Source organism: Adelges cooleyi, unplaced genomic scaffold (genome assembly GCF_023614345.1).
Source record: "Adelges cooleyi isolate 19-005CV unplaced genomic scaffold, UGA_ACOO_1.1 ACOO_flye_CR_arks_rails_tigmint_CR_PRNA_10, whole genome shotgun sequence".
Classification (NCBI taxonomy): Eukaryota; Metazoa; Arthropoda; class Insecta; order Hemiptera; family Adelgidae; genus Adelges; species Adelges cooleyi.
In genome coordinates this window covers 359,311-386,127 of record NW_026095752.1, presented here as the reverse complement: position 1 = coordinate 386,127, position 26,817 = coordinate 359,311, and the positions used below count along the sequence as shown (strand labels likewise).

General features: G+C 29.4%; 1 protein-coding gene across 4 annotated transcripts in view; it reads left to right on the top strand.

Moving 5' to 3' along the window:
* Positions 1–215: 215 nt before the first annotated feature.
* LOC126837078 (E3 ubiquitin-protein ligase NRDP1-like) overlaps positions 216–26,817 on the top strand; it is a 46,435-nt gene continuing 19,833 nt past the window's right edge. The window contains exons 1-4 of one of the 4 annotated variants that reach the window (XM_050570824.1): positions 216–404; positions 2,179–2,208; positions 15,156–15,272; positions 15,333–15,799. In XM_050570824.1, the coding sequence (XP_050426781.1) occupies positions 309–404; positions 2,179–2,208; positions 15,156–15,272; positions 15,333–15,608 (519 nt within the window). In that variant the 5' untranslated portion in view covers positions 216–308 and the 3' untranslated portion in view covers positions 15,609–15,799. Of the gene's footprint in view, positions 405–2,178; positions 2,209–2,903; positions 3,021–3,080; positions 3,389–15,155; positions 15,273–15,332; positions 15,800–26,817 lie in introns of those variants that run through there. The other 3 variants (XM_050570835.1, XM_050570864.1, XM_050570853.1) reach the window with 3 other exon arrangements.

The window sequence follows — 26,817 nt, the reverse complement described above, 5'->3', positions numbered from 1 at the left end:
TAGCTACGAAGCGGAGCAGCGATGCTATTGTTTTTACAACGATGTTGGCTCTTTTTGTGTCTGTGTACACTGTAACTTTATTGGTACTTGGCCAATTGCTTGAAGTAGCAACTCTATAAATCATGTTTGTATACTTCTGTTTCACCAATGGTAACAGAACAGATGTTATCAGAATGGCAATACAGTAAAAAAGACATATAAGTTGTTGTAAATACCTAAAACTAACAAATGTTCAGTGCTGTACCTGATTTTGATTCCTCTAGTTATTTCTTAGTGTTATAGGTATTTCTTAATAAATAAACGAAAAAATGAATTGGAAAATTATATTTTTGTTGCCGTGTTTTACCGTTTTAGTGAACGCTGGTGCATGTAATAAACCATCTAGGACATATTCCCCAGAACAGGTAATATAATCGAGTAATGTTTTTTACTACACAAAATGTTTTTCGTTCTTAGGAAAAAAATTAAAGTAATTTTATCATACTATAAAGGGTGATTCTTTTATCATGAACCACTCAATATCTCATAAGGTTTAATAATAAATTAATTTTTTTTTCTTCATATTGTTGTTATACAATGTGATCTCAGTTTTTCACAATTATTTTTTTACCCCCTTCCCACTTAGTTTTTTTGATAGCATCTTTCAAAAATTTAATAGTAATGCATACATTTCATTAACTTCTTAAATTGAGAATTATGTCCTAAACATTTTGACTGGTCGATAACGAGTTTCAGATAACTATTTTTGAAGTTATTGAAATTTTAAGTTTAGAGCAGGAGGAAAGGTGAAGTGTAGTATTATTTTTATCTGCGTGCATTTCTCAACCGCACTTCCCCTCTCATCATAACTTTAAAACTCTTATAACTTTAAAAATAGTTATCTGAAAATGGTTATCGAAGTCAACATTTTTAGTACATTATTCTCAATATAAAAAGTTAATAAAATATATACGTAACCATTTAAGTTTCAAAGTTGCTATCAAAAAAACTAAGTTGGAGGAAGGTAAAAACAAAAAAAATTGTGAAAAAATGAGATCACATTGTATACAACAATATGAAAAAAAATATTTTTATTTCTTATTAAACCCTATGAGATGTTCATGATAAAATAATCACCCTGTATATATTTTCTCATCAATTTTTAAATGTAATAACATTTTGGGTATAAATCCACTTTATTGGATACCATTTTTTTTTAAATCGGTAGTACTTTTCATACTGGTTTCGGGACTGAAAAAATTAATGATCGCGCGTATTACCGATAGTGAGAGTGCGTGGCATTTTATATTATGTCGTCCCGCATTCCCCCGCTCATCGTGGCAGGTTTTTTTGCTACCTAATTCAACAGTCTATACTTAAAAAATATTTATAGTGTTCTAAAATGATAACTCAACATAGCTTATAAAATCAATAATGACACTATTTTGGGATTTTATTGAGGGTAAAGTGACTTAAATGACTTTTTTTCGACCAAATGCAAGAGAATAATTTTGCAGAAATATTCGCTAAACGTTGTGACGGATCGATAACCAGTTTTGGATTAATTATTTTAAAGTCATTCTAGTTAAAAATTTAAGACGGCCGTTGAAGTGCGGTTAACTAGGTATTTTGTGCAGATAAAAACGAAACTGCACTCCGTCCCCACTAGACTCCGACCCAGACTAAAAAAAAGAGAAGAGAAAAAAATATTTATGTTGTTAAATAGATGAAGTTACAGTCATAAGAATAATATCACTTCAGTCCAGCCAAATGGATGATAATGTAATTGTTTTTTTAAGTATATAATACAAATTTAGTAGGTACTGAATGACTACATTTTAACTTAACAATATAAAATAACATAAAACTTAAATGTTTCCAAAAAAAAAAAATTTCTGAATTGAAATTACTTAATGGAAAATGAGGGTCTTATCCTATATGAATCACCCTGTATAAGGAGCCTGCTCACATTAAATAATAAGCTATTGTATTCAAAAATAAAAAGTGTCAATAAATGTTTTATGAACACGAGTATCATGTGATATAGGTAAATTAAATAGATCTATTAAATAGATGAAGTTACAATCATAAGAATAATATCACTTTCAGTTGTAATAATTCATAATAACCTCTGACCTTTAATATGGTCCGTCCCCTTTGTGAACTGACCCCACTGTAATGGCTTCTTTTTTGTTACAGACGGGCGAGTATAGCAGATTGGAAAATAATGTAATTGTTTTTTTAAGTACATAATACAAAATTTGTAGGTACTGGATTATATTTTAACTTAACGCTGAATTACATAAAAAAATGCCTACATATATTTTTTTAAAATTGATACATAGTTAACTGAAATAAATTTAGAGTAGTGGTGGAATTATAGATAATGATATAGTATATTAAGAAGCAATAACAAGCTAGTATCTAAGGTGATTGGTATATTAAAACATCAAGTTTCTGGCTAATATTGCAGTGTTTAAAATTTGGTTTAAAACAATTCATAGAGAATTTTGGCCCTTAAACTTTTTTGAATTTATCATTTAGTTCTAATTTGAACGCTGAACGTACAACATATCTCTTATCAGAAAAAAGCTTAACCCATTCCCACACCCCCCAACCCCATTCCACCCCGCCCTTCATTTCTTACCTCTTACCCCTATCTCTTATCTCTTATTTATTTATTTATTGAACAAACGTCCGTAGGCTCAAGTAAAGTACAATATAAAATAAAATAGCAGAGAATGAAACAGCGAATTGATAAAATTAAAAATGACAAATAGAAAGAAAAAATCGTAAAAATTATTACAACATAAAATAATAATACAACATAACACAAAAAATTAATTAAATGGTGAAAAACTTTTTCTGTCCGCACTAAGTCAGTATTTGTTTTTAAAATTCATTGTAGTATAAATTTTTTTTAGACCGAAGCACTGCAACCATACGAAACAATTGAAGAATGGCTAGCAAACTTACCACTACAGACTATTACGGTTGATGAATGCCATACTTTGGCATTTACACCTAAGCAAAATCAAATAGTAATTTTTATATAAAACACATTATTCAAAAAATGTGTTGAACCGTTTTTATTTTTTAAGGACCACGCAAAGCCCGGATTAATTAATAGTAGATGTCCATCTAATATTGTGGACGTTCTTCTTGGGACAAGTGTACAAAGCAAAAGGCCTCCTGAATTAGCTGAATCTCTAGCTCAAAATCGCTCAAATATTTTAACAAGCTATACATTTAGACGTATTCCAAATGTACCAGCATTACTCGCGGCCAGTGCTGAAAACCCATCATTGCCTGGCCCAGGAATTCTTTTCATTTTCAATCAACTCAAAGATCTACCGGAAAATGTGGATACTGATTAAAATCGACGAGGCAGAATATAAACCAAAAATTAAAAAAAATATATAAATTATTATTAAAATTATTATAACTAAAATTATAAAATAACTAAATATTAGCTGATTTATACATGATTTTGTAAACCTAATTTGTTTACATACCTATTACATAAAGCATACTACGCTTACCTAAAACTTTTATTTGTTTTTGCTTACGGATTTAAATAAAATGAGTATATTATATTGTATTATATTGATCTAGCCATTGATTTAATAAAGCTATAATAATCCTCTCTCTATTTTATTAATACTCTTCAGTGTTTAGAATGGTCTAAATTACTTGTTTTTTATAATGTGGCAATTTATTTGCTCGCATCGTTCAGATCACAAATAATATTTATTTACATAAACCAATAATTAAGTCTGAGATAACTAAAGGTAGTTGTTTTTTGTTAAATGCAAATAATTAAAAAATATATAGGTATTATTACATAATAATTATAATAATATATATTGTATTTTCATAAATGACAAAATACATGTTTATATTAATAATATTGTGTTTAAAAAATTTTGCAAAAAATATATTTATACTTGCTACACTGCATAAGTTTGCAATTTTTTCTTAAAGTTTTCGACGATTTTCTATTATCTTATACTCAGGGACGTTTACATAAACTGTAATAATAAATGGGCCATATTCACCAACCCTTCTTTTAAAGTTTTAAACGGTTTCTTTTTTAAACCTATAACACTAAATAACCTATTTGATTAACACGTTGTATTACATTTTAGATTGACCCCTAATTAGGAGTGTTAGCATGGATGTTTCTAAAGTTTGAGTATTTTTTAAATATTTGACATCAAGTCGAATAAGAAAATTATATTATAACTAAAACTAATTATTTTCTAACCTAACCGTGTTGACCATCTGGCCTTGGTAAGTGTATCACGTGAAACTGGTTTCAGAAAGCCGCTATTGTCGTGGTTTAGTTCATTTATCGAAGACAGAAAACAGTGGGTGCGAATTCATGGAGTTACATCTGATATTCTTCCTGCTTCTTCGGGTGTTCCACAAGGGGTTCCCCTTTCTCCACTACTCTTCTCGTTGTTTATTAATAGTGCTAACCTTGTCTTACAGCATGTGCGCCTATTAGCATTTGCGCACGCCATTAAACTGTTTTATCAGATTGACTCTCTAAACGATTGCCATATTCTCCAAGAAGAGTTAAAAGGTTTAGTCTCTCGGGGCGATAAGCTGGGGCTGCAATTTAATATTGCTAAATGTCATTATTTTTCTTTTACACGCCGCAGACTCCCTATCCAATTTAGTCGTACTATAAAGGGATCGGTTTTAGTGTCGCTTGACAAGTCTATCACTGATCTAGATTTTGTTTTCAGTCCGACGCTTAGTCCTAATTTGCATGCAGAGAAAGTTTCATGTAAAGTTCTCAAAACATTAGGTTTTATTAAACGTGTGTCCTCCGAATTTAAATTAAAGTCACCTTTGAGAGCACTGTATTGTTCACCGGTTAGACCAATCTTAGAATATGGTTCGGTTATTTGGGACTCTCATACGGCGAAAACTCACAACAGCTAACCGTAGACGTGCAAACAATCTTGGGTTTTTAGTTAAACTACTGCATGGATAAATTGACTCACCTTGTTTGCTTTCTAAAATTTCTTTCGAAGTTCCTCCCCGTTCTACCCGCTACACAGTTCCTTTTTCCCTTTCTTCCTCTTCCACTAATTATGGTTTAAATGAACCACTACGCCGCTGTATGTCATTAGCTAATTCCGACCTCTGTTACTTGTTGTAATTATTATAAATTATTGTAAATACCTTACTTCTCTTTGTTTTTTTTTTCTTCTACCGTAGATATAGTTTTTAGTTTGTAACAGTAATTGCTACTATTGATATTCTATTGTACTTTATGTAGTTGTATAAATTGTCACTGTTTTTATGATGTCTTATAATCTTGCCCTTGAGGCGTATAAACATAAATGTAAATATAAATTTGCTAGATTTGTATTATGACATTAGTCAATAAGATACTCGATAACAGAATAAAGTTATCAACATATGTTAGGAAATGTCTGTTTCGTACATGTCTCCACTCAATACATGTTATTTTACTACAGCTGTGAACTTTTATTTATAAGAACAAGTTAAGTGTTTCCGAATATTACAACTATCAATGTATTCACAAAAGTACACTTTTTTTTAAAATTTATACAAATATATGAGTGTATTAAAAGTTCACTAATTTTTACTCTTTCAAACTACATTTCAAGCATAGACTTAGTATTATTTATTCATTTCAGGACATTTTGGTTTGCCTTTTTTGCCCCTAAGTAAGGAATTCATTTTTAATACTACCGAAGTATTAATATCTTATTCGTATCTCTCTTATAAAATGTGTTTTAGTAACATAATATATGTTGTTTTTTGTTTTTTGTTAAACCGATATATTCGTAGTTAAATCACCTTCATTTTTTTCAATGACATAAAAATACTGTAGAAACTTGAAAAAAAATCATATGCATATTTTTGTAAAAACAATCGGTAGGACAACGTCCTACATTGAACAAAAAAAAATGTGTTCTATATTCAACACAGTTGTACAAAAATGAATAAAACAATAACGACAACAACAGCAGGAAATACAAAAAAAATCGTTTTAATAGCAAGTTAAGAGATTTTCAAGTAAAATTTACGCATCGGTAAAAAATCAGTTAATACTTATATAGCAAATTAAGAAAATCGTACAATAATACCGGCTGTAATATAAGGTTTCTATAATACATACCCAAATCTTAAACGAAATCAAAAAAATTAGTATGGTACATTGTAAAAAAAAAAACAACTTGAATGTTACAAATAAAATATGATATTCAACAAAAAAAAGAGTATTCAACACAATTTATTCTGTAAGCCCCTTACATCATTTATCATTTGTTTTAATTTAGGTGAAAATAATCTGAGTGTCGCTGGGCTTCTATTATACCAATAGATTGCTAAATATCATTATTGTCAATGATGAAGTATTTTTTGAGGGTCTTCGAGTTTTGGCAGTAGTAATATTATTTTATTTCTTATCTACAAACTGTACTATGTATATAGATTAGAGTGGCTCTTATTAACATTTTTTTGCTGCATCCACCTCCCTATTTTTTTCCTATACTTAAAAAAATAATTCATGCCATATCTTAGGACATATAATCTAACATCACAACCGTAAAAATCATAATACCTAACTATAATCGGCGACATTACTCTTGTTAAATACATGAAACATTATCGTTGTAATTTTGTTTAGTGTCTTTTTTTTAGACAACACACTTGCAAACAAGTTAGTTTGTTTAATCCAGCAATTAAATTTAATATGTTTTACATTCCCGAGAGAATAAAAGTAATTAAATAATTGTGTACACTGTTACCAGTTTAACGTGAGACACACATTTTCTCTAAATATAATAAATTGCAATTTTGATTTTTTTCTAACTTAAATTCAAAGTTATACTTTTTTTTCTAGAGCTCTATCAACATTTAAACCTTAAGTTATAACGTGCCTATAAATTTAATTTAATTTTTAGATTAAGGACGATCTGCCGAAAATATTGACGGCTCCAGCTTTGGATAATTACACTTTAAGTGCGGTAGAGATAACTTTCCAGTTTCGACGCTTATTGATGAAAATCAGAACTTTCGAAATTAAATTTCTCGATAAACATTGCACTTAGGGCTTTGGATCATAGAAGTAAAACTGCTCGGGCGTCTCAAAGACCTAAGTATATGATTTCGAATTTCGGAACGATCGTGTTACCAGGTAAAAAAATCGGGACCAGAAATGTCGCTGTACGAATGAACGAGGGTTATAACGCTACAGCGCACATGGCATTTCGCCTAAAAACGCGATATTAAAATAATACTGAACGAGTCGGGTTAACATGAAAATTCAATATGAAACCGAAAAAGAAATCAAATCAACAACAACACCCAAAAGGGGAATACTCTTTAGGCAAAGTACCACCGATAAATGTTGATTAACCAAAAAAATATCATAAATCGTGTCCCCTAAAAGGGGTGGGAACTTTTTCTTTATTTCACTTTTCGAGTAAACTTTTAGGACTAAGGTCTGAAAACTAGTGATAATATGACTGATTAAAAAACCAATTGGGTGGCTGTGTCTATAGCAGTCATTGGTATTGTTTTGTGTTAACATTTTAATTTGGTGCACTGAATAGGTGGGTAAATTTTTACAGCAACATTTTTAAATCGCGTGAAACAACACTTAATATTAGAACTTAAAAAGTCGATACATGACCAACAGGTGTTTTTCATATTTTGTTTGCAACCCGACAGTCATTGTGAACAATACTATATAGTAATAAAATGTGCAAAATAATAACACCTATACATCATTGGCTTTTGTACAACAAGGGGGTTTTAGCTAAAAAAAAAATTCTAGTTGTTGTACTCATTGTGAACACTTCAACAATTGTAAAATACGGTTGTACGACCTAGATATTTGCTATAACTTCAGTAAATATACAGTACTATCGTGCAAGAAAATAGTTCAAACATATAAAATCACAAACAACCAAACGAAATACGTTTTAAAAAATAACAGTTTTTCTTCTACTGGTACAAAATAATATACCTACTTGTTTGTAGAGTGACATTACGCCGAAAAAAAAACATGATAGGTACCTACAGCTTATTTATAAATACAGAACCTTAATTTAATACTTTGCTGGTTTATACTGTGCTTGGTTTGGACTGTACTGGCTTGAAAATACTAACTACCGATTTGCATCGAAGCGTTTTTTCAAAAGTGATTTTATCACTTTCAGATTTAAAAATTCCTGTAAACCTGTGACCTCCCCGTCCAAACTATGCCCTGACCCCACTTTACTGGTTTTTTAAAATGTATTTTAAGAAGTTTTTTTGTAGTGTAAATATTTTAACTTACAAAATGTAATTATTTTATTTTAGAATTTACGCCATTAAGGATCAAGTACAATTCAGATTCATAATAGTATACAGATACAGATATAGTATACAGACTTTAAAGGTGGTAGACTATGTATATTAAAAAAATCTAATCTGGACACGAGATTTTTGTTTAAGAATTAGCAGCCTATTTGTCATTTGGAAGTAATTTTAGAGATATAAAACCTAAAACAGTGACAACGTAACCACATTAAGAATAACAATAATAAAATGCATTCTTTTGGGCTTTTTTTACACCTAAATAAAATACAACTACAATATTCTTTATCCAAATGGTGGGAAAAGCGTAGATATTATAGGTATAGTTATTGGTGCTTATAAAAGTTGGAACTGTACTTTTTTTATATTTTTTGAAATTGATACATTATTTTAATGTTTTTTCAAACTTGACATTGCTTTAATTATGTAAATATTTTAATTTGTTAAGTTGAATTTTTCGTCACCCATCTAATAAAATACTAAGACATCGTGGTTAAATTAAAACAATCTGAAAATAAATATGGATGTTTACCAATATATCAATTTAATATATTATTATAGCTGTGAAGAAGTAAGTAATACATTTTTATAATTGGCTAATATTGAAAAATTAATTAAAACAGTCAAATAATAAATGTATTTGATGCATTGAGATAAATTGTCCATATCTAAGAACAGTACATTTTTAACGTGGAACTAGAACAGTGATAAGAAGCCTAATAAGATTTACATTGATAAGCGGTCTGTGAGACAGCACCTTTCCTACCACCTACGGTTATAGTTCTTTAAGTTACTTTGTGTGCTTAAATTTACATACATTTACTACCGACATAAAATATAAAAGTGTTCAGTACACCCTAATAAGAAATAACTTTAATTTTATCTATTTAATTTTAATCATATACAATATGATACGTGCTATACCATTGTATACATTCATATTTTACTTTTAACCCTCGACACATAATACTCATTTAAACAATACATAGGTCATGTTTTTATACTTCTAAAGTATAATTTAAAGCTTAATTTTTTTAGCTACATTTAAATTGCATCGTAAGAAATGTTATGTTGTTAGAATGGCTGACTACAGTAAAAAAAAAACAACAAGCAAACATGTGTTAATACTAATAACTTTTCAAAATGTTGTATTAACTTTCTCAACTAGGCCCGTTTTTTATGAAATATAATTTTCATCATGTGTGTTGAAACATGAGCCAAAAACCATCAATAATTATTATACGCAATTCAAAATAAGCAAAATATATTTTTCAGTAATAATATACAATTTAATAAAAAGTTAGTGTATATTCTCGCCAAACGGTATGCATGACGACGACTCGTTATTATTTCAATGCCATCTTATACATGTTATTAGTCGTTTAAACAGGTGCGCTACTTTCGTATAGCAATTTTGTGTCGTTTTCGGGCTGGGAGGCCAAGGGCTAAAGCATGTCCCATGCTAAATTTCACTCACTTCATATTATTCTGTGCCTGACAAAATGATGTTTGTATTTCACTAAGGCCATCTGTAAAAATATGTAGTAGCTTTTTTCTTACCCGCAAAACAAATTGTAGTCATATTGTAAGGAAAGCATTGAAATTCAGCACAGTCCTATACCTGACTTTCACTTTTCAAGTTGTTCTTTATTGTCAAGATATTTCTCAGTAGATAAACAAAAAAATGATTTGGAAAATAATATTTTTGATGCCGTGTTTTACTGTTTTAGTAAACGCTGGTCAATGTCTTAAACCAGCTCGCGGGACTAGACAGGTAAATATAATCGAGTAATGTATTTTGATTATTTTTTTTAGTAGGTACAAAACACATTTTATATTTTTCATACCTCCATAAAATGTTGTGCGTTCTTAGAATACAAAATTTAAGTAATTTTGGGTGTAGGTGAATCTACTTTATTGAATACAATTTTTTTGAAAACCTATACTTTGCATACTGATTTCGGGACTACAAAAATAAATGATCGCGCGTACTACCGATAGTGAGTGGACGTGACATTTTATTTTAGGTCACGATTTATAGTTGCATTTCAAAATAATGCAACTATAAAATACACTAAATCATAATTTTTTTTATATTTGATAAATTACAAGCCATTATACGAACATGCATAAGTATATATAGAACAAACCTATCAATAATATGTATTTAATTAAAAAACATTTCAAAAAAGTTTTAATGGTTTTTACGATGGTGCCTTGTCACTACTAATGACGTAACCTAGATTTCCAAAATTTAGGTTACATCGTACGGATAATTTCAATAAATTATATCAGACAACATAATACGAGCGTTTAATAATTTAAAAAAAAAACAAATTTTAAAATCGAAACGAATTTTAAATTTTGAATTTTAGTGCTAAATCGACTTAAAACCTAATATTATCGTTAAAAATACATGCGACGATTTTTTTGTGAAAAAAAAAACAAGCATCACAAAGCTTTGGTTAAAAATGCAAAATACCTCGAATTAGTAGTCCTACTATTAATAGTCATATTAACAATTATAGTCGTTCAAAATGATAATTTTAAAATAACTTATATCTTTACAATTGATACCTAATATCATATTATGACATCAATAACGGAAATATCGTGGAGCGTTGCATTACTTAAAATATTTATATGCCTAATCTTTCAAACTAAGCGCGAGTGCAATGTTTTTTTGTAGGTTCGTTAACAGAATATTAATTATTACAAATTAAAAGAAGTTGAAAATTTAAAACTCGTATTGTTTTTTTGTTTTTTTATTATTATTTTAACCCTGCATTAGTCGTGCGGTTAAATATCACATGAGTAGTCGCGCGTCTACATATGTAGAACAATTACAATTTTGCTAATTAAAATGTATTATTGCAACATAAATTAATGATTTTACCACATTATTCAATTCTCATATATATTGTGTATTTTATAACATAGTTGTACAATGTTTATTAATTTAATACATACAAAAGGAACTGTAACAATTTAAAGGAGAACAAATAAAACAATATTATTAAAATATATATTTATATGTATAAATACATATATATATACACATATGTATATCATATATTTATTATGTATGTGTATCTATATATAATATAATGTATAACATCAATATATAAAATTTTAAATATACCCATAACACAATGTATAAAAATTATGTACCTGAGTGGTCGCGTAATCTACAATAGTAGAACATGCAACTTTATCACTCAGTATACAGAATCACACCAAAAATATAAAGCCCGAAATCATAACAGATATCAACTATACAATGTCATTTAAAGGTATTATAATTATCATTGTGATGAGGAAATCCTAAAATCATTTAAAATAAAATTTATTATCGGTGTACTACAATAGTAGAACGCGCGACTAATGCAGGGTTAAAGGTTGAAGAAGTGACCTTTTTTATCTTTAACCCCCTCCTCTCCGAAGTTCGGGACCCGTTCAGCGGATCGCACGTCAAATTAAAATTGAAAATCATTTTTCAGCCGAGTCTGCAACCACGAAAGAGCATTTTCATGTCTCGTTGAAGTACAGAGATAAATTTAGAGTAGTGGTGGAATTATAGATAATGATTTAGTATATTAACGAGCGGTAAAAAGCTAGTATAATAAAACGTCAAGTTCCTGGCTGAAATTGTAGTGTTTATTATCTGGCTTAAGGCCCCTGGATACCGACCGTTTTTTTCAGCCCAAACACATCTTTTTTTGTCCATCGCACAGATCTAACCAGTGATCCGATTAGCAATCTAAAAACAGATATGAATTTTTTATGAAGTTTACTTGAGATCGGTCAGAGCGTTTTTTTCAATTTTTATTTTTAACCCTTTCCAAATTTGAATTTGAATTTTGAAATTTTATAAAATGTTCAAACATGTTTTATGCGTAGTAGGAATAAGATATCAAAAAAGTACGCTGACCGATCTCAAGTAAACTTCATGACAAATTCAAATCTGTTTTCAGATTACTTATCGGATCACTGGTTCAGCCTGTGCGATGGACAAAATATGTACTATTATATTAACTAAAATGGCTTTTACTCATAGACAAAATGATTTAAATTAAAAATAATACCATGATGATTTTAAAAATTAACCGGTTAATTAATTGGCAAGGTCAAAATGTATTAAAACCACTTTTTTTCTTAAATATTGCCTATACAAAACTCCTTAAAAATGATCGGTATCCAGGGGCCTTAAAACAATTCATAGAGAAATTGGGCCCTTAAACTGTTTTGAATGTATTATTTAGTTCTAATTTGAACGTTGAACATACAACATATCTCTTATCTCCTATATCTTACCCCTATCCCCTACCCCTATATCCCACCCCTATCTCATATCAGATAACAGCGTAACACTTTTTTCGTTACGCTTTTTCTCGGTTATGCACCACAGCTAATTCCCACCCCCGACCCCATTCACACCCCCCACCTCATCTTCATCCCCATTTATGTTTGGTAACGCATTTTTCGTTAACAATACTTTCGTTATAATATTTTCGTTACAATATTTTCGTTATAATATTTTCGGTTATGTGCCAGAGCTAAGACATGAAAATGTCAAAAAGAAATGGGGATAAAGATGAGGTTGAGGGTGGAAATGGGGTTGGGGTGGAATTAGCTGTTGCAAATAACCGAAAAAAAACGTAACGAAAAAAGTGTTACGCTGTTATCTGATATGAGATAAGAGATAGGGGTAAGTGACAGGGATAGAGGGAGGGAGATAGGGGTGAGTGATAGAGGTAGGGGATAAGGGTAAGCGATAGGGATGAGTGATAAGGATGGGGGATAGGGGTGAGTGATAGGGATGGGAGATAGTGGGTAGGGGATAGGGGTAAGATGCAGAAGATAAGAGATAAAATATATGTTGTACGTTCAACGTTCAAATTAAAACTAAATAATAAATTCAAAACAGTTTAAGGGCTCAAATTCTCTATGAACTGTTTTAAGCCAGATAATAAACACTACAATTTTAGCCTGAAACTTGACGTTTTAATATACTAGCTTGTTACTGCTTCATAATATACTATATCATTATCTATAACTCCACCACTACCCTAAATGTATTCGGTACTTCAACGAGACATGAAAATGTTCTATCGTGGTCGCAGACAAATTTGCCTTAAAAATCTCTTAATTTGTTGTTAAAACGAATTTTTTTTTTTTGTATTTTCTGCTGTTGTTGTCGTTATTGTTTTGTTGTTCTTTGTACAACTGTGTTAAATATAGAACAGTTTTTTTTGTTCAATGTAGGACGGTGTCCTGCCGATTGTTTTTACAAAAATGTGCATAAAATTTTTGTGCCAGAGCTAAGACATGTAAAAGTCAAAAAAACAAAGGGCTATAATAAAAATAAATTAACACAAATTTTGGTCCGTGGTACTGGGCGTAGTGACGGCTTATTAAGCGTCGAGTTGTGAATCAGGGTGTCGAGTGGCGGGATATCGAGTGCCCCTGCTACTCTGTAAGAACGAGGTGTGATTGTAATGAATAAATTCAGATATTTTCAGTGTTTTATTTTATTTTATTACAATCAAACTCAATCGATCAACTGAAAATACCTGAACTATACCTTAAGTAACATTTCTTTATAATTTCACAACTGCTTATATACTTGTAAATAACAAACAAAACTAATTTAGTAAAAAAAACTTTGATTAGTGAAATTTGTAAAATAAGAAAATATAAATACTTGAATGGTAATATAATATATATTTTTGTAATCAATACATGAAAATTTTTTAAATTACCACTTGGTCATAAAAAAAAAAAAGTTAAATACATAACATAATAGTAAAAAAATTGAGTAATTCATCAAATTCTATGTCTTTCCATTATTTGGCTTTTTAGTTTTTTGCATTTTCATATGTCACATTAAGAACTAACTGTAATAAACTATCATCAACAATAAAACGGTAAAACATCTTAAGCTTTCAAGTTTTCGTTGTTAACAATGTTTCAATGAATTTCTCTATTACCAATGTATGGAAAATGTTTGAAATGAAGACCTGTTATATACTTCCAATTAATATTTATACCATCATAACAGAAATGTGTGTATTGTTTAGTAGTGATATCTGCCGGTTTTTTAAATTACACTTTAATTGAAATTGTTTTCATAGTTCCTACAATCATAAAAATTATACCACTGTCAGTTGTAATAATTCATGTTCACCTCTGCCCCCTTCCACTTAATATGATTTGTCCCCTCATGCACCAACCCTACTGTACTGGCTTCTCTTTGTTACAGACGGACGAGTATGGTCATTTGGAAAATAATGTAATTGTTTTTTAAGTACATAATAAAAATTAGTTGGTACTGAATTAATACATTTTATATTAACACTGAATCACACTTTAAAGATATACCTACATATAATATTTTTAAATTAATACATACCGAACTTTACTAAATGTTAAATTTAATAAAATCTAGAATTTTTTCAAAAAATTATTTAAAAAAGTATAATAGTTAAGTGCAATAAAAACGTGGCGTTTATAACACAAATGAGTATAAATTAATTAAAAAAAAAAAACCTTAAAAATATTCACTAAAACAGAAGTTATTTAATTTGTCTTATTTTTTGTGGGACACCCTGTATATTATATTAAAATTGATGCATACTTAACTTTACTAAATGATTAATTGCAAAACTTTATGTTTATTATTTTATAAAAAATGAATTCTGTTATAAATAAGTATTTATCAAGTTATTAGCGCTCAGAGAACATGCAGACTGTAAAATAATTTTTATCTGTCCGCTCTAAGTCAGTATTTGTTTTTCAAACTCATTACCGTATATTTTTTTTTTTAGACCGAAGACCCGCCACCATACGAATCAATTGAAGAATGGCTACCAAACTTACCACTACAGACCATTACAGTTGATGAATGCCATACTTTGGCATTTACACCTATGCAAAATCAAATAGTAATATTTATATAAAATACATTATTCAAAAAAAGTGTTGAACCGTTTTTATTTTTTAAGGACAACACAAAGCGCGGATTAATTAATAGTAGATGTCCATCTAATATTGTCGACGTTCTTCTTGATACAAGTGAACAAAGTAAAAGGCCTCCTGAATTAGCTGAATCTCTAGCTCAAAATCGCTCAAATATTTTAACAAGCTATACATTTAGACGTATTCCAAATGTACCAGCAGCACTCGCGGCCAGTGCTGAAAACCCATCATTGCCTGGCCCAGGAATTCTTTTCATTTTCAATCAACTCAAAGATCTACCGGAAAATGTGGATACTGATTAAAATCGACGAGGCAGAATATAATTTCACCGGCTCTGAAAACCAAAAATTATAAAAAAATATATGAATTATTATAACTAAAATTATAAAATAACTAAATATTAGCTGATTTATACATGATTTTGTAAACCTAATTTGTTTACATACCTATTACATAAAGCATACTACGCTTACCTAAAACTTTTATTTGTTTTTGCTTACGGATTTAAATAAAATGAGTATATTATATTGTATTATATTGATCTAGCCATTGATTTAATAAAGCTATAATAATCCTTTCTCTATTTTATTAATACTCTTCAGTGTTTAGAATGATCTAAATTACTTGTTTTTTATAATGTGGCAATTTATTTGCTCGCATCGTTCAGATCACAAATAATATTTATTTACATAAACCAATAATTAAGTCTGAGATAACTAAAGGTAGTTGTTTTTTGTTAAATGCAAATAATTAAAAAATATATAGGTAATATATTCATATATATATTGTATTTACTATTTTAATGAATGAATAAATACATGTTTATATCAATAATATTGTAAATAAACTAATGAAGATGAAAATTACTAACGGACTAAGTGTAAACATATTACTCTGGAACGCTGACAGTCTAAAACATCACTATCAACAAGAACCATTAAATGTGTTGTTAGATCAACAAATAGATATAACACTGAATAAGTAGTTGGTATGCTATATCTATATAATATATAGCTATATTAGAAAGTCACTGTAAAGCCCATATACAATATAACCGCGCTATAAGCCAAGCACTTAACTTTTTTTGACCAGGTTTTAGAACCAATAAGCACCCAACACCAGCTCCCTGGTAGAACGAGGATCAAACAAAAAAACAAAAGCGTAAATTACAACCTTTAAATAACAAAATCCAAGGCGAGAAAATGTAGTTTGTCTCATTTTTGTCGATAATCAGTTTTGAATAAATAGTTTTAAAGTTTTAAATTTAGGAGAGAAGGAAGGGTGGAGAGTACAGTTATTTTTATCTGCGCGCGTTTCTCAACCGCACTCCACCTCCCTTCTTAAATTTTAAACCTCAATAACAATATGTTATTAGAATGGCTGGCTACAGTGAAATAAACCCCGCGAGCATGTGTTAATAACAAAAAACCAATAACTTTTCAACATTTCGTACTTACTTTCTCAACTAGGCCCGTTTTTATGAAATATTATATTTATCGCGTGTACTGAACACACGAGCCACAAACCATCAACGATTCTTATACGCAATTAAAAATAAGCAAAATACATTTTTTAGTAATGAAATATAATTTGATAAAAAGTTACACTCTACTCAAAGCCTAAAATTATGAAACATAAAAAATGCTTTAGCCTGCCGGCTTCTGAATAGTGATTACTTCTGATCTATAATCTCCTTGCGACTTTTGATGGTAAAATAGTCTTAATTATTTATGTTCTCGCCAAACATAATGTGCGACGACGAAGACTCGTTATGATTTCGATGTCATCGTGCGCTACTTTCGTATAGCAACTTTGTGTCGTTTTCGGGCTTGGAGGCCAAGGCTATAGCATTATTCATGCTAAATTTTCACACTTCATATCACATTCCGTGTCTGTCAAAGTTATATTTTTTTTATTTAACTAAGGCCACCTGTGAAATTCCGTAGCTTTTTTCTTACCCACAAAACATATTCATAGAAGTCATATTATAAGAAAAGTATTGAAATTCAGCATATTGCTATACCCGACTTTTACTTATCTAGTAGTTTTTTAGTGTTTTTTTCACTGTAGATAAACGACAAAATGATTTGGAAAATTATATGTTTGTTGCCGTGTTTTACCGTTTTAGTGAACGCTGGTGGATGCCTTGAACCTATGTCAAGTTCTCCAAGTCAGGTAAATATAAACGAGTAATGTATATTTTAATTAGTTTTTTTAGTAGGTTCAAAATATATCTTATGTTTTTCCTAACTCCACAAAATGTTTTGCGTTATTAGGATAAACAATTAAAGTAATTTTATCATGCTATACAAAATTTTACAATAATTTTTAAATGTAGTACCATTTTGGGTGAAATACTTCTCACTTTTCATACTAATTTCGGGACTACAAAAATGAAATATCGTGCAGACTATCGGTAGTGAGTGTACGTGATATTTTATAATATGTGTATAAATAATACATGTATAAAATGCACTAATTCATAATTTTTATTTGATAAATGATTAGCTATTATACGGAAATACATAAGTTTATACAGAACAAACTTATCAATGATATGTATTCAATAAAAAACATTTGCAAATTAGTTTCATAAAAGTTTTAATAGTTTTACGACGGCGCCTAGAGCGTTGATGTCGATTTTGGTAATCTAGGTTAAGTTTGAAAAATTATAATTATCAGACAACGTGATACGAGTACTAAATAATTTCTTATATAAAACAAAAAAGTAAGAAACTGAAACAAAATTTTAAGTTCGAGTTTTAGTGGTAAATTGACTAAAAACTCTAAAAAAATTTTAAAAAATGCAAAATATTTATTTTTTCTTATTCAAAAGTACAATTGATGGGGATTTTTAAAAAAAAAAACTAATCTTCCAATCTAAGTACGAGTGTAATGTTTTTGCAGGTTCGTTAACAGAATACTATCCGTCAAAAAAAAGTTGAAAACTTAAAACTAGTATGGTTTTTTTTTGTTTTTTTCAAATTTAAAGGGGAAGGAAGTGAGCTTTATTAACTTTGTATCTAAATTTTCATTTGTCGTTTTTTTTTAAATGCTATTTCTCTTAGTTTATTTCATATGGAAATATTTACAACTTAAGACCATCCATTAGTCATACAGAAAAGTATTAGCCTGGAACCATTGTCGTTGCTTTTTTTTTACCCTTTCCTTCCAAATTAGTTTTTTTTTTTATAGCAACTTTTTAGTGAGGAAGTGTGGTTGGGAAATGCGTGTAGATAATACAAATGTTGCACTCCACCTTTCCTCCTATCCTTAACTTAAAACTTCAATAACTTTAAAAATAGCTATCCGAAACTGGTTATCGACCAGTCAAAATTGCTAGTAAACTATCATAAATAATAAAAGTTAATAAAGAATACGTTGTCTTTTAAAATTCAAAAGTTTCTGTCAAAATAACTAAGTTAGGAGTAGGTAAAAAAAAAGTTATGAAAAATGGAGATACATTTTATAAAAACAATGTACAAAAAACATTTTAATTTCTTGAAACCCATGAGTTATGTGATCCATGATAAAAAAAAATCACCCTGTATTCGTGCATTATTATTATAATAAATACATACATTTTGTAGCCAGCTCCGTATCTTTTAACTACTGATTGGATAAATTCACTAGAAGTAATGAGCGATATAAATTGGGGATTATTGATACTTCGACCTGAAAAAGATGAAAAAGTAATTTTTGTAAAAAATTCATTATTCAAAACCTTGTTTAACTGTTTTTTTTTTTAAAGAAACCTATAAAGGTCGCATTGCAAGAAAGTAGATGTCCAACTAATCTTATAAAACGTCTTCTTACCACCAGTAATTTACTGCACTGGCCTACTCATTTAAAATCAGCTCAGGAACCTCATTATAACGCAAGCAATATGAGAAGATTGAATTGTAGACGTATTCCACATGTGCCAGCAGTAGTCGCGGCCTCTTTTGAAAACGAAATGTTGCCTCTGACAGGACTTTTATTCATTTTCCGTCAACCCCCGCCAATTGTGGAGTCCAATTAGAGTCGACGAGGCAGAATATAATTTCACCGGCTCTAAAAACCAAAAATTAAAAAAAAAAATAAATAAATAATTATAACTAAAATTATAAAATAACTAAATATTAGTTGATTTATACATGATTTTGTAATCCTAATTTGCTTACATACCTATTACATAAAGCATACTACGCTTATCTAAAACTTTTATTTGTGTTTGCTAACAGAATTAAATAAAATGAGTGTATTATATTGATCTAGGCATTGATTTAATAAAGCTACAATTCCTTCCTTTATTTTATTTTTACTCTTATAATTACTCTCAAATAGTATGTGTCACAAATAATATGTATTTATATAAACACTTTACTAATTGATAAAAGTGGTTATTACTTGGCAGTTTTTTTTTTAATTACAAATATTTAAATAAATATAGGAAATATATTTATATAAACTAAACACATGCTTATATCAATTATATTGTGTTTAGAGGAATTTTGCAAAACACATGTTTATACTTGCTACATTGTATACATTTTGCAATTTTTTTTTTCAAAAGTTTCGACGATTTGCAGTTATCTTATACTCAGGGGTGTGGCCATAAACTATATTTATAGATAGATCATATTGCCACTCCCTTCTTTTCAAGTTTTAAACGGTTTCATTTTTGAAACTCAAACACTAAATCACCTATTTTAATTTTTTCTTAATTATTTAATTTAACAACGAGTTATATCGTCTTTCTGCAAAGACTTCACAACAGTAAATAAAGTTCACTTAAAAAATATAATTTAAGAAAATGTAAACTACATTTCTATTTAATTATGGTCGAAAACTGCGATGACAGGACTCGTCGGGATCTCCTATTATAAGAGTCACCTACATTTTTGTAAAATTAACTCAACAACCTCTTTATTCTAACATTCGTTTCTGGATTTAAATTATTAAAAAAATAAAAAAAAAATAAAACACTAAAAAAATGTCTAAAAAAATAAAAACTTAAATTACAATTCTAAATTAACAAAACTCAAGGCGAGAAAATGTAGCCTTTTGTCATAAGTTAACAATTGTTATTATTTCCAAACAATAAGCCATGTCCATTTATGAATTTCTAACTACAGAAAGTTTTCACGAAACTCAAAAAAACTAAATATTGAATAAAATAGTAGACATACGATTTCGAAAATTTGGCATTCATTTTGAATAGTCATTATCAAAATATATATCTAACTATTTTCTTATGTTAAGGCCATATCTTCTTAGTGTTTAAAAGTGTGCGCTTAGTCCACCCGAAAAAGAAAAAACTTTAACTGTTAGTTATTTCACATCCGTCATATTATGATGCATCTTATACCATTGTACTCATTCCAATTCTACTTAAAACCTTCGGTGTATAATACTCTTTTAGGCAAGACATAGATTATGTTTGTATGCTTCTGAAATACAATGTTAACAGAGCAGAACAGACGTTACAGCTACTGTAAAACTGGCTGGCTACAGTAAAAAAACATGCAAGCATGTATTTACATCTTGTGTACAAAAACATAAGCCACAAACCGTAAATAATTTTTGTACGCAATAATAATTCAAAATAATCAAATCATATTTTAGCTTCGAAGCGGAGCAGTAACGATACTGGTTTAACAATGATATGTGTGTTTTTTGTGTCTGTGTACACTGTAAATGTTTTGGTACTGGACCAATTCCTTCGAGTAGCAACTCTATTAACATGTTTGTATACTTCTGAAACATAACATTAACAGAACAGAACAGATGTTATTAGAATGGCTTACTACAGTAAAACAAACATGCAAGCTGTTATAAATACATAAAACTAACAAATGTTCATTGTTGTTTCTGATTTTGAATTGTCTAGTTGTTTCTTAGTGCTCAGGTATTTCGCAATCGATATACGAAAAGATGATTTGGAAAATCATATTTTTTTTGCCGTGTTTTACCGTTTTGGTGAACGCTGGTCAATGCATTGGACCTATGTCAAGTTCTCAAAGTCAGGTAAATATAATCGAGTAATGTATTTTAATTAGTTTTTTTAAGTAGGTAAAATATATCTTATGTTTTTCATAACTCCACAAAATGTTTTGCGTTCTTAGGATAAAAAATTAAATAACATTTTGGTTGTAAGTCTACTTTATTGGAAATCATTTTTTTTAAATCGATAAAAAGATAATACTGTTTTAATTTGAAGAATCCCTAAAGTCCCGTGCACTTAAAATGACAATATCATCTGCATACGCGAGTATTATTTCTTTATTTGCCACATCCATTTGATGACTATGATTTATTTCTCTTATCACCCTTTCAAGCACTAAATTAAATAGGTTTGGCATAAGGCATCTCCCTGATGTAAACCCGAGTTTACTTCAAAGGTCGATGGCAATTCTCTCAGAAATTTCACTCTAAAAGCAATTTTGTTATTGCACAGTTTTGCCATATAAACGTATATTTTCGGTATCCCGAAGTAGATCATTGTGTTCCATAACTCTTCCCTATTTATACTATCATAAGCCTATTTATTGTCAACGAATCGAATGTATAGGTCTTTGTCGAATTTGTAATGTTTCTCCATTACTTGTCTCAGTCCAAATATTTGATCCGTTGTTAACCTTCCTTTTCTAAAGCCACGTTGGTACCGTCCTATAATATCTTCAGCGTATGGAGTTATCCTCTCTAATAGAATTGTAGATAACACTTTATAACACGTGTCTAATAAAGAAATGGCATTATAGTTTTTTGTATCCACTTTGTCCCCCTTTTTAATCACAGGGCATATCGACGTATTCTATTCTTCTGGTATCATTTATTTTTCCTAATTAAGATTGATCATTTTCCACATTTCGATTTTCAATGCTTCTCCGCGATTCTTCAATAATTATGCTACTACATTGCTTTCTCCTGGATCCTTATTATTCATTAGTTTATTTTTACTCCTGTTAACTTTAAGTTTCAAAGGATTACTAATACATGGCTTTATTGATTGGCTTAACGTGATTTTATTTTTATTTTTTTTTCCTTATTCCCAGACCATTCTTTGCACTATTTATCACTGTTGTTTCTATCTAGCACTCCTAAAGCTTCTGACATTTTGTATACATCCTTTGTTTCTATTTTGACATTAAATGATCTATTTAATTTTTCACTACTTGGTTTGGGGCTATCCATCTTTGCTTATGGATATCCTTTCTAGGGAAATATGTACTACTTAAGACCATTTTATAGCCATACAGAATTTAATTAGACGGGTACCATTGTCGTTGCTTGTGTAATGGAGACTATCTCGGCCAATCGTTGGTCTATAAATCTCCTTCCCTACTTTCGCATTGAAGTCTACAAGAAATATTTTAATACGATGATAAATATTATACCACATATCCTGTCTAGTTTATCATAGAAGTTATCTCTGATATCATATCCCTTGTCTTCGGTTGGCGTGTAACTGTTTAGAATTATTAGATCAAATATGCGTCCCGTTATACGTATGTAGCATATACGCTCATTAATTGCCTAAAAAGTTTTAACCTATGGTAAGATATTCTCTCTTACTAAAAATCCTAGTCCATTTTCAAACTTTTCCATATCTGTTTCCACTATCAAAAATAGTTTTGGCATCGTTTCTGAGGCTTCCTTCTCCAGGCCATCTCACTTCTTGTAGAGCTAATATAGAAATATTATAATTTTAAATGCCGTTCTGCATACACTATAACGCCCCAGGTTTATTAATCTTTCTGACGTTTTAAGTACCAATTTTGATGCCATTTTCCGTTGTCCAGTCGTTGTCCAGTCTTTTTCCAATTCCAAGGCTTGTTTTGTGGTTTCTTAACGTTTGGTTTTACGATGTAGGATTGTAAGCCCTATGACCAACTTCCCATACCATGGGAAGAAGGGAGCTTGGGGCCCCAAGTTCATTAAACCCGTAAACCCTAGGTGTACCTGAGGGGCTTAACTTATAATCTTACTAATTGTTTGATTACAAAACCACAAGGTGATTTTTTTATCATGGGCCACTCAATTACTCATAGGGTTTAACAAGAAATTAAATTTTTTTTTTCATGTTATTTTTATACTGCGTGATCTTATTTTTCTACAATTTTCTTTTGTTTTTAACCCCCTTCTAACTTAGTTTTTTGAATAGCAACTTTTGAAACTTAAATAGTAACGCTTATATTTCATTAAGTTTTTAAATTTAGAATAATGTAATGATGTGAGTTAGAAGTTGTACTAGAAATGTTGATTGGGTTATAATCAGTTTTGGGAGAGGAAGTGCGGCTAGGAAATGCGTGCAGTTCAAAATAATACTACACTCCACCTTTTCTCCTGTCCTAAAGTTAAAACTTCAAAAACTTTAAAAATAGTTATCCGAAACTGGTTATCGACCAGTCAAATTTGTGAGTACATTATTTTAAAACTTAAAAGTTAATGAATTGTATTATACGTTACCATTCAAAATTCAAAAGTTGTTGTCAAGAAAACTAAGTATGGAGTGGGTAAAAACGAAAAAAATGAATGAACGACTTAGAGCACATTGTATAGAAACAATATACAAAAAACACTTTAATTTCTTATTAAACTCAACCCCTATGAGATCTTGAGTGATCCATGATAAAAAAAATCACCCTATATATGTGCATTATTGTTATAATAAATAAATTCTGTTATGATTAAGTACCCAGCTCCGTATCCCGTCCACAAAAGTAGAGAATGGGTAGAATCACTACAAGAAACGAGCGATATAAATTGGAGATTATTGACACTTCGACCTGGAAAAGATGAAAAAGTAATTTTTGTATAAAATTCATTATTCAAAAACTTGTTCAACTGTTTTTATTTTTAAAGATACCTATAAAGGTCGCATTACGAAGAAGTAAATGTCCAACTGATCTTCTAAAACGTCTTCTTGACCTGAGTAATTGGAGTAAATGGCCTACTGAATTAAAATCAGGCCAGCCACCTTATTATAACCTAAGTAATATGGGTAAATTGAAATGTAGGAAAATTCCAGGAGCAAATGCAGTAATCGCGGCCCCTTTTGAAAACCAAGGATTGCCTGTGACAGGAGTTTTATTTATTTTCAGTCGACTTGTATCAGTTGTGGATGCTGATTAAAATCGGCGTGTCGGAATTTAATTCCATCAGCTCAATAAAACATGAATTTAAAAAATATTACACTAATAGAGTAAAGATCTAATTATTTTAAAGAATATTTAAATTTTAGTTGATTTATACATGATTTTGTAAACCTAATTTGTTTACATACCTATTCCATAAAGCATACTACGATTATCTAACACTTGTATTTGTTTTTGCTAACGAAATTAAATAAAATGATTATATTGATCTAGACATTTATTTAATAAAGATATAATATTTCTTCCTTAATTTTATTTGCTCTCTTTAGTATTTATAATGTATTATGTAATTTTTAAAAAATTGGTATATATTATTATCTCACTCTAAATCTACCTCCGGTCTAATTATCATAACTTAAAGCTAAAACCTGATCTAAAAAAGCGGTATAAAGAAAAAGGGTACACCACATTCCAAGGAATGGGTTTATTATAAGTTTTTGGTTTGTCAAGATACTATATTTAAAAGAAAAATGTAAAATAATTAAACATCAATAGCTAATTGCGATTTAATACAAGTACCTATTTAAAAAAAATTGTAATCCAACGAGATTTAAATATTCCTTTTATCCCCAACTCTAATAGTAATATTGTTACTATTCTTGTTTTTTAGAATAATATACTGACTGACTCACTCATCATCAAAATTATAAGACACTTCCAGTATAGGTAGAAACGTCAAATTTGGCACAAAGGTGGGTCTTATAGTCTAGGTAAAGGGAAAAATCTGAAAATTGCAATTTTCTCAAAATGAATGCGCAAGGTGAGGATTAATGATCTCGCCACGCCATCATTTGGTGTAACAGTGTTCTTTGTTCTTGTTACGTTTGTCACGTGGTTTATTATAAAGTGTAATTGTACACCTGAACGTTTAGGTTTCGTTTATACGTTTATAATACTAAACTAGATGTATAGTGGCTACTTGTATAAATTCTAGCTTCACTAATTTATTAATTAAATTACACTATATTAACTATGACTAATTTAATTGATATCATGGTTTATTAATAATTATTAAACTATTGATCATTATACAAGTGGCTACTTATATAAATTGTAGCTTCACTACAAAGTGTAGTTTTATGTATATATATATAACATTAAATACATATCTACGTAGTTGATATAACATATTAAATTAGATAATTTGTTATCGCTCTTATAAAATGTGTTCTAGTGACATAATATCTGTTGTTATTTGTCAAACCGATATATTCATATTTAGATTACCTTCAAATTTTTCAAGGCATAAAATATTGTGGAAACTTTAAAAAAAAATCATAGCATATTTTTGTAAAAACAATGGGTAGGACAACGTCCTACATTGAACAAAAAAAAAACGTGTTCTATATTCAACACAGTTGTACAAAGAAGAACAAAACAATAACGACAACAACAGCAGAAAAATACAAAAAAAAAATTCGTTTTAACAACAAATTAAGAGATTTTCAAGGCAAATTTACGCGTCGATAAAATATTTGTTTATACTTATATTGAAAATTAAGAAAATTGTACAATAATACCGGCTGTAATAAAGGTTTCTATAATACCTGCACAAATCCTAACGACGAAATAAAAAGAATTAGTATGGTACATTGTAAAAAAAACAAGTAAAATGTTACAAATAAAATATTTTTCAGCTGAGTCTGCAACCATGAAAGAGGATTTTCATGTCTCGTTGAAGTACCGAATACACTTAGAGTAGTGGCGGAATTATAGATAATGATATAGTATATTAAGAAGCAGTAACAAGCTAGTATCTAAGGTGGTTAGTATATTAAAACATCAAATTTCTGGCTAATATTGTAGTGTTTAATATCTGGCTTAAAACAATCCATAGAGAATTTGGGCCCTTAAACTATTTGGAACTTATCATTTAGTTCTAATTTGAACGTTGTGAATACAACATATATGCCCCCAACCCAAAAATTGCTAAAAAAAATAATTATCTTCGCTACCGCTCTTGATGTAGTGCTTTTATAGTAAGTCAAATTTGTTGTAAATTGAAATAAACAAGCTAATGAGATTAGTAATGGAGGTTTATAAATATTATAGTAGAAGATCGGAGAAGTGATAATTTAACGAAAACGTTTATTATGATAATATGCAACATAAGTATAAAAACGGTATAGAACCAGCATTATTTTATTAAATAAGTATTGAAGTGTTTTATATTTTTCTCAAAAGTGGGAATTTTTTAACGTAGATATTATGTTTTTAATAAAAATAATTAGTTTACGTAATGTTAATTATTAGTAGTTATTTTTTTTTATATGTAACGAAAATAAAAAATAGGTTACTTAGGCTAACTTGCTCTTGGACGACACTATATTTTTAATTTAGTAAGGAAATTTGTAAATTCTTACTAATGTGT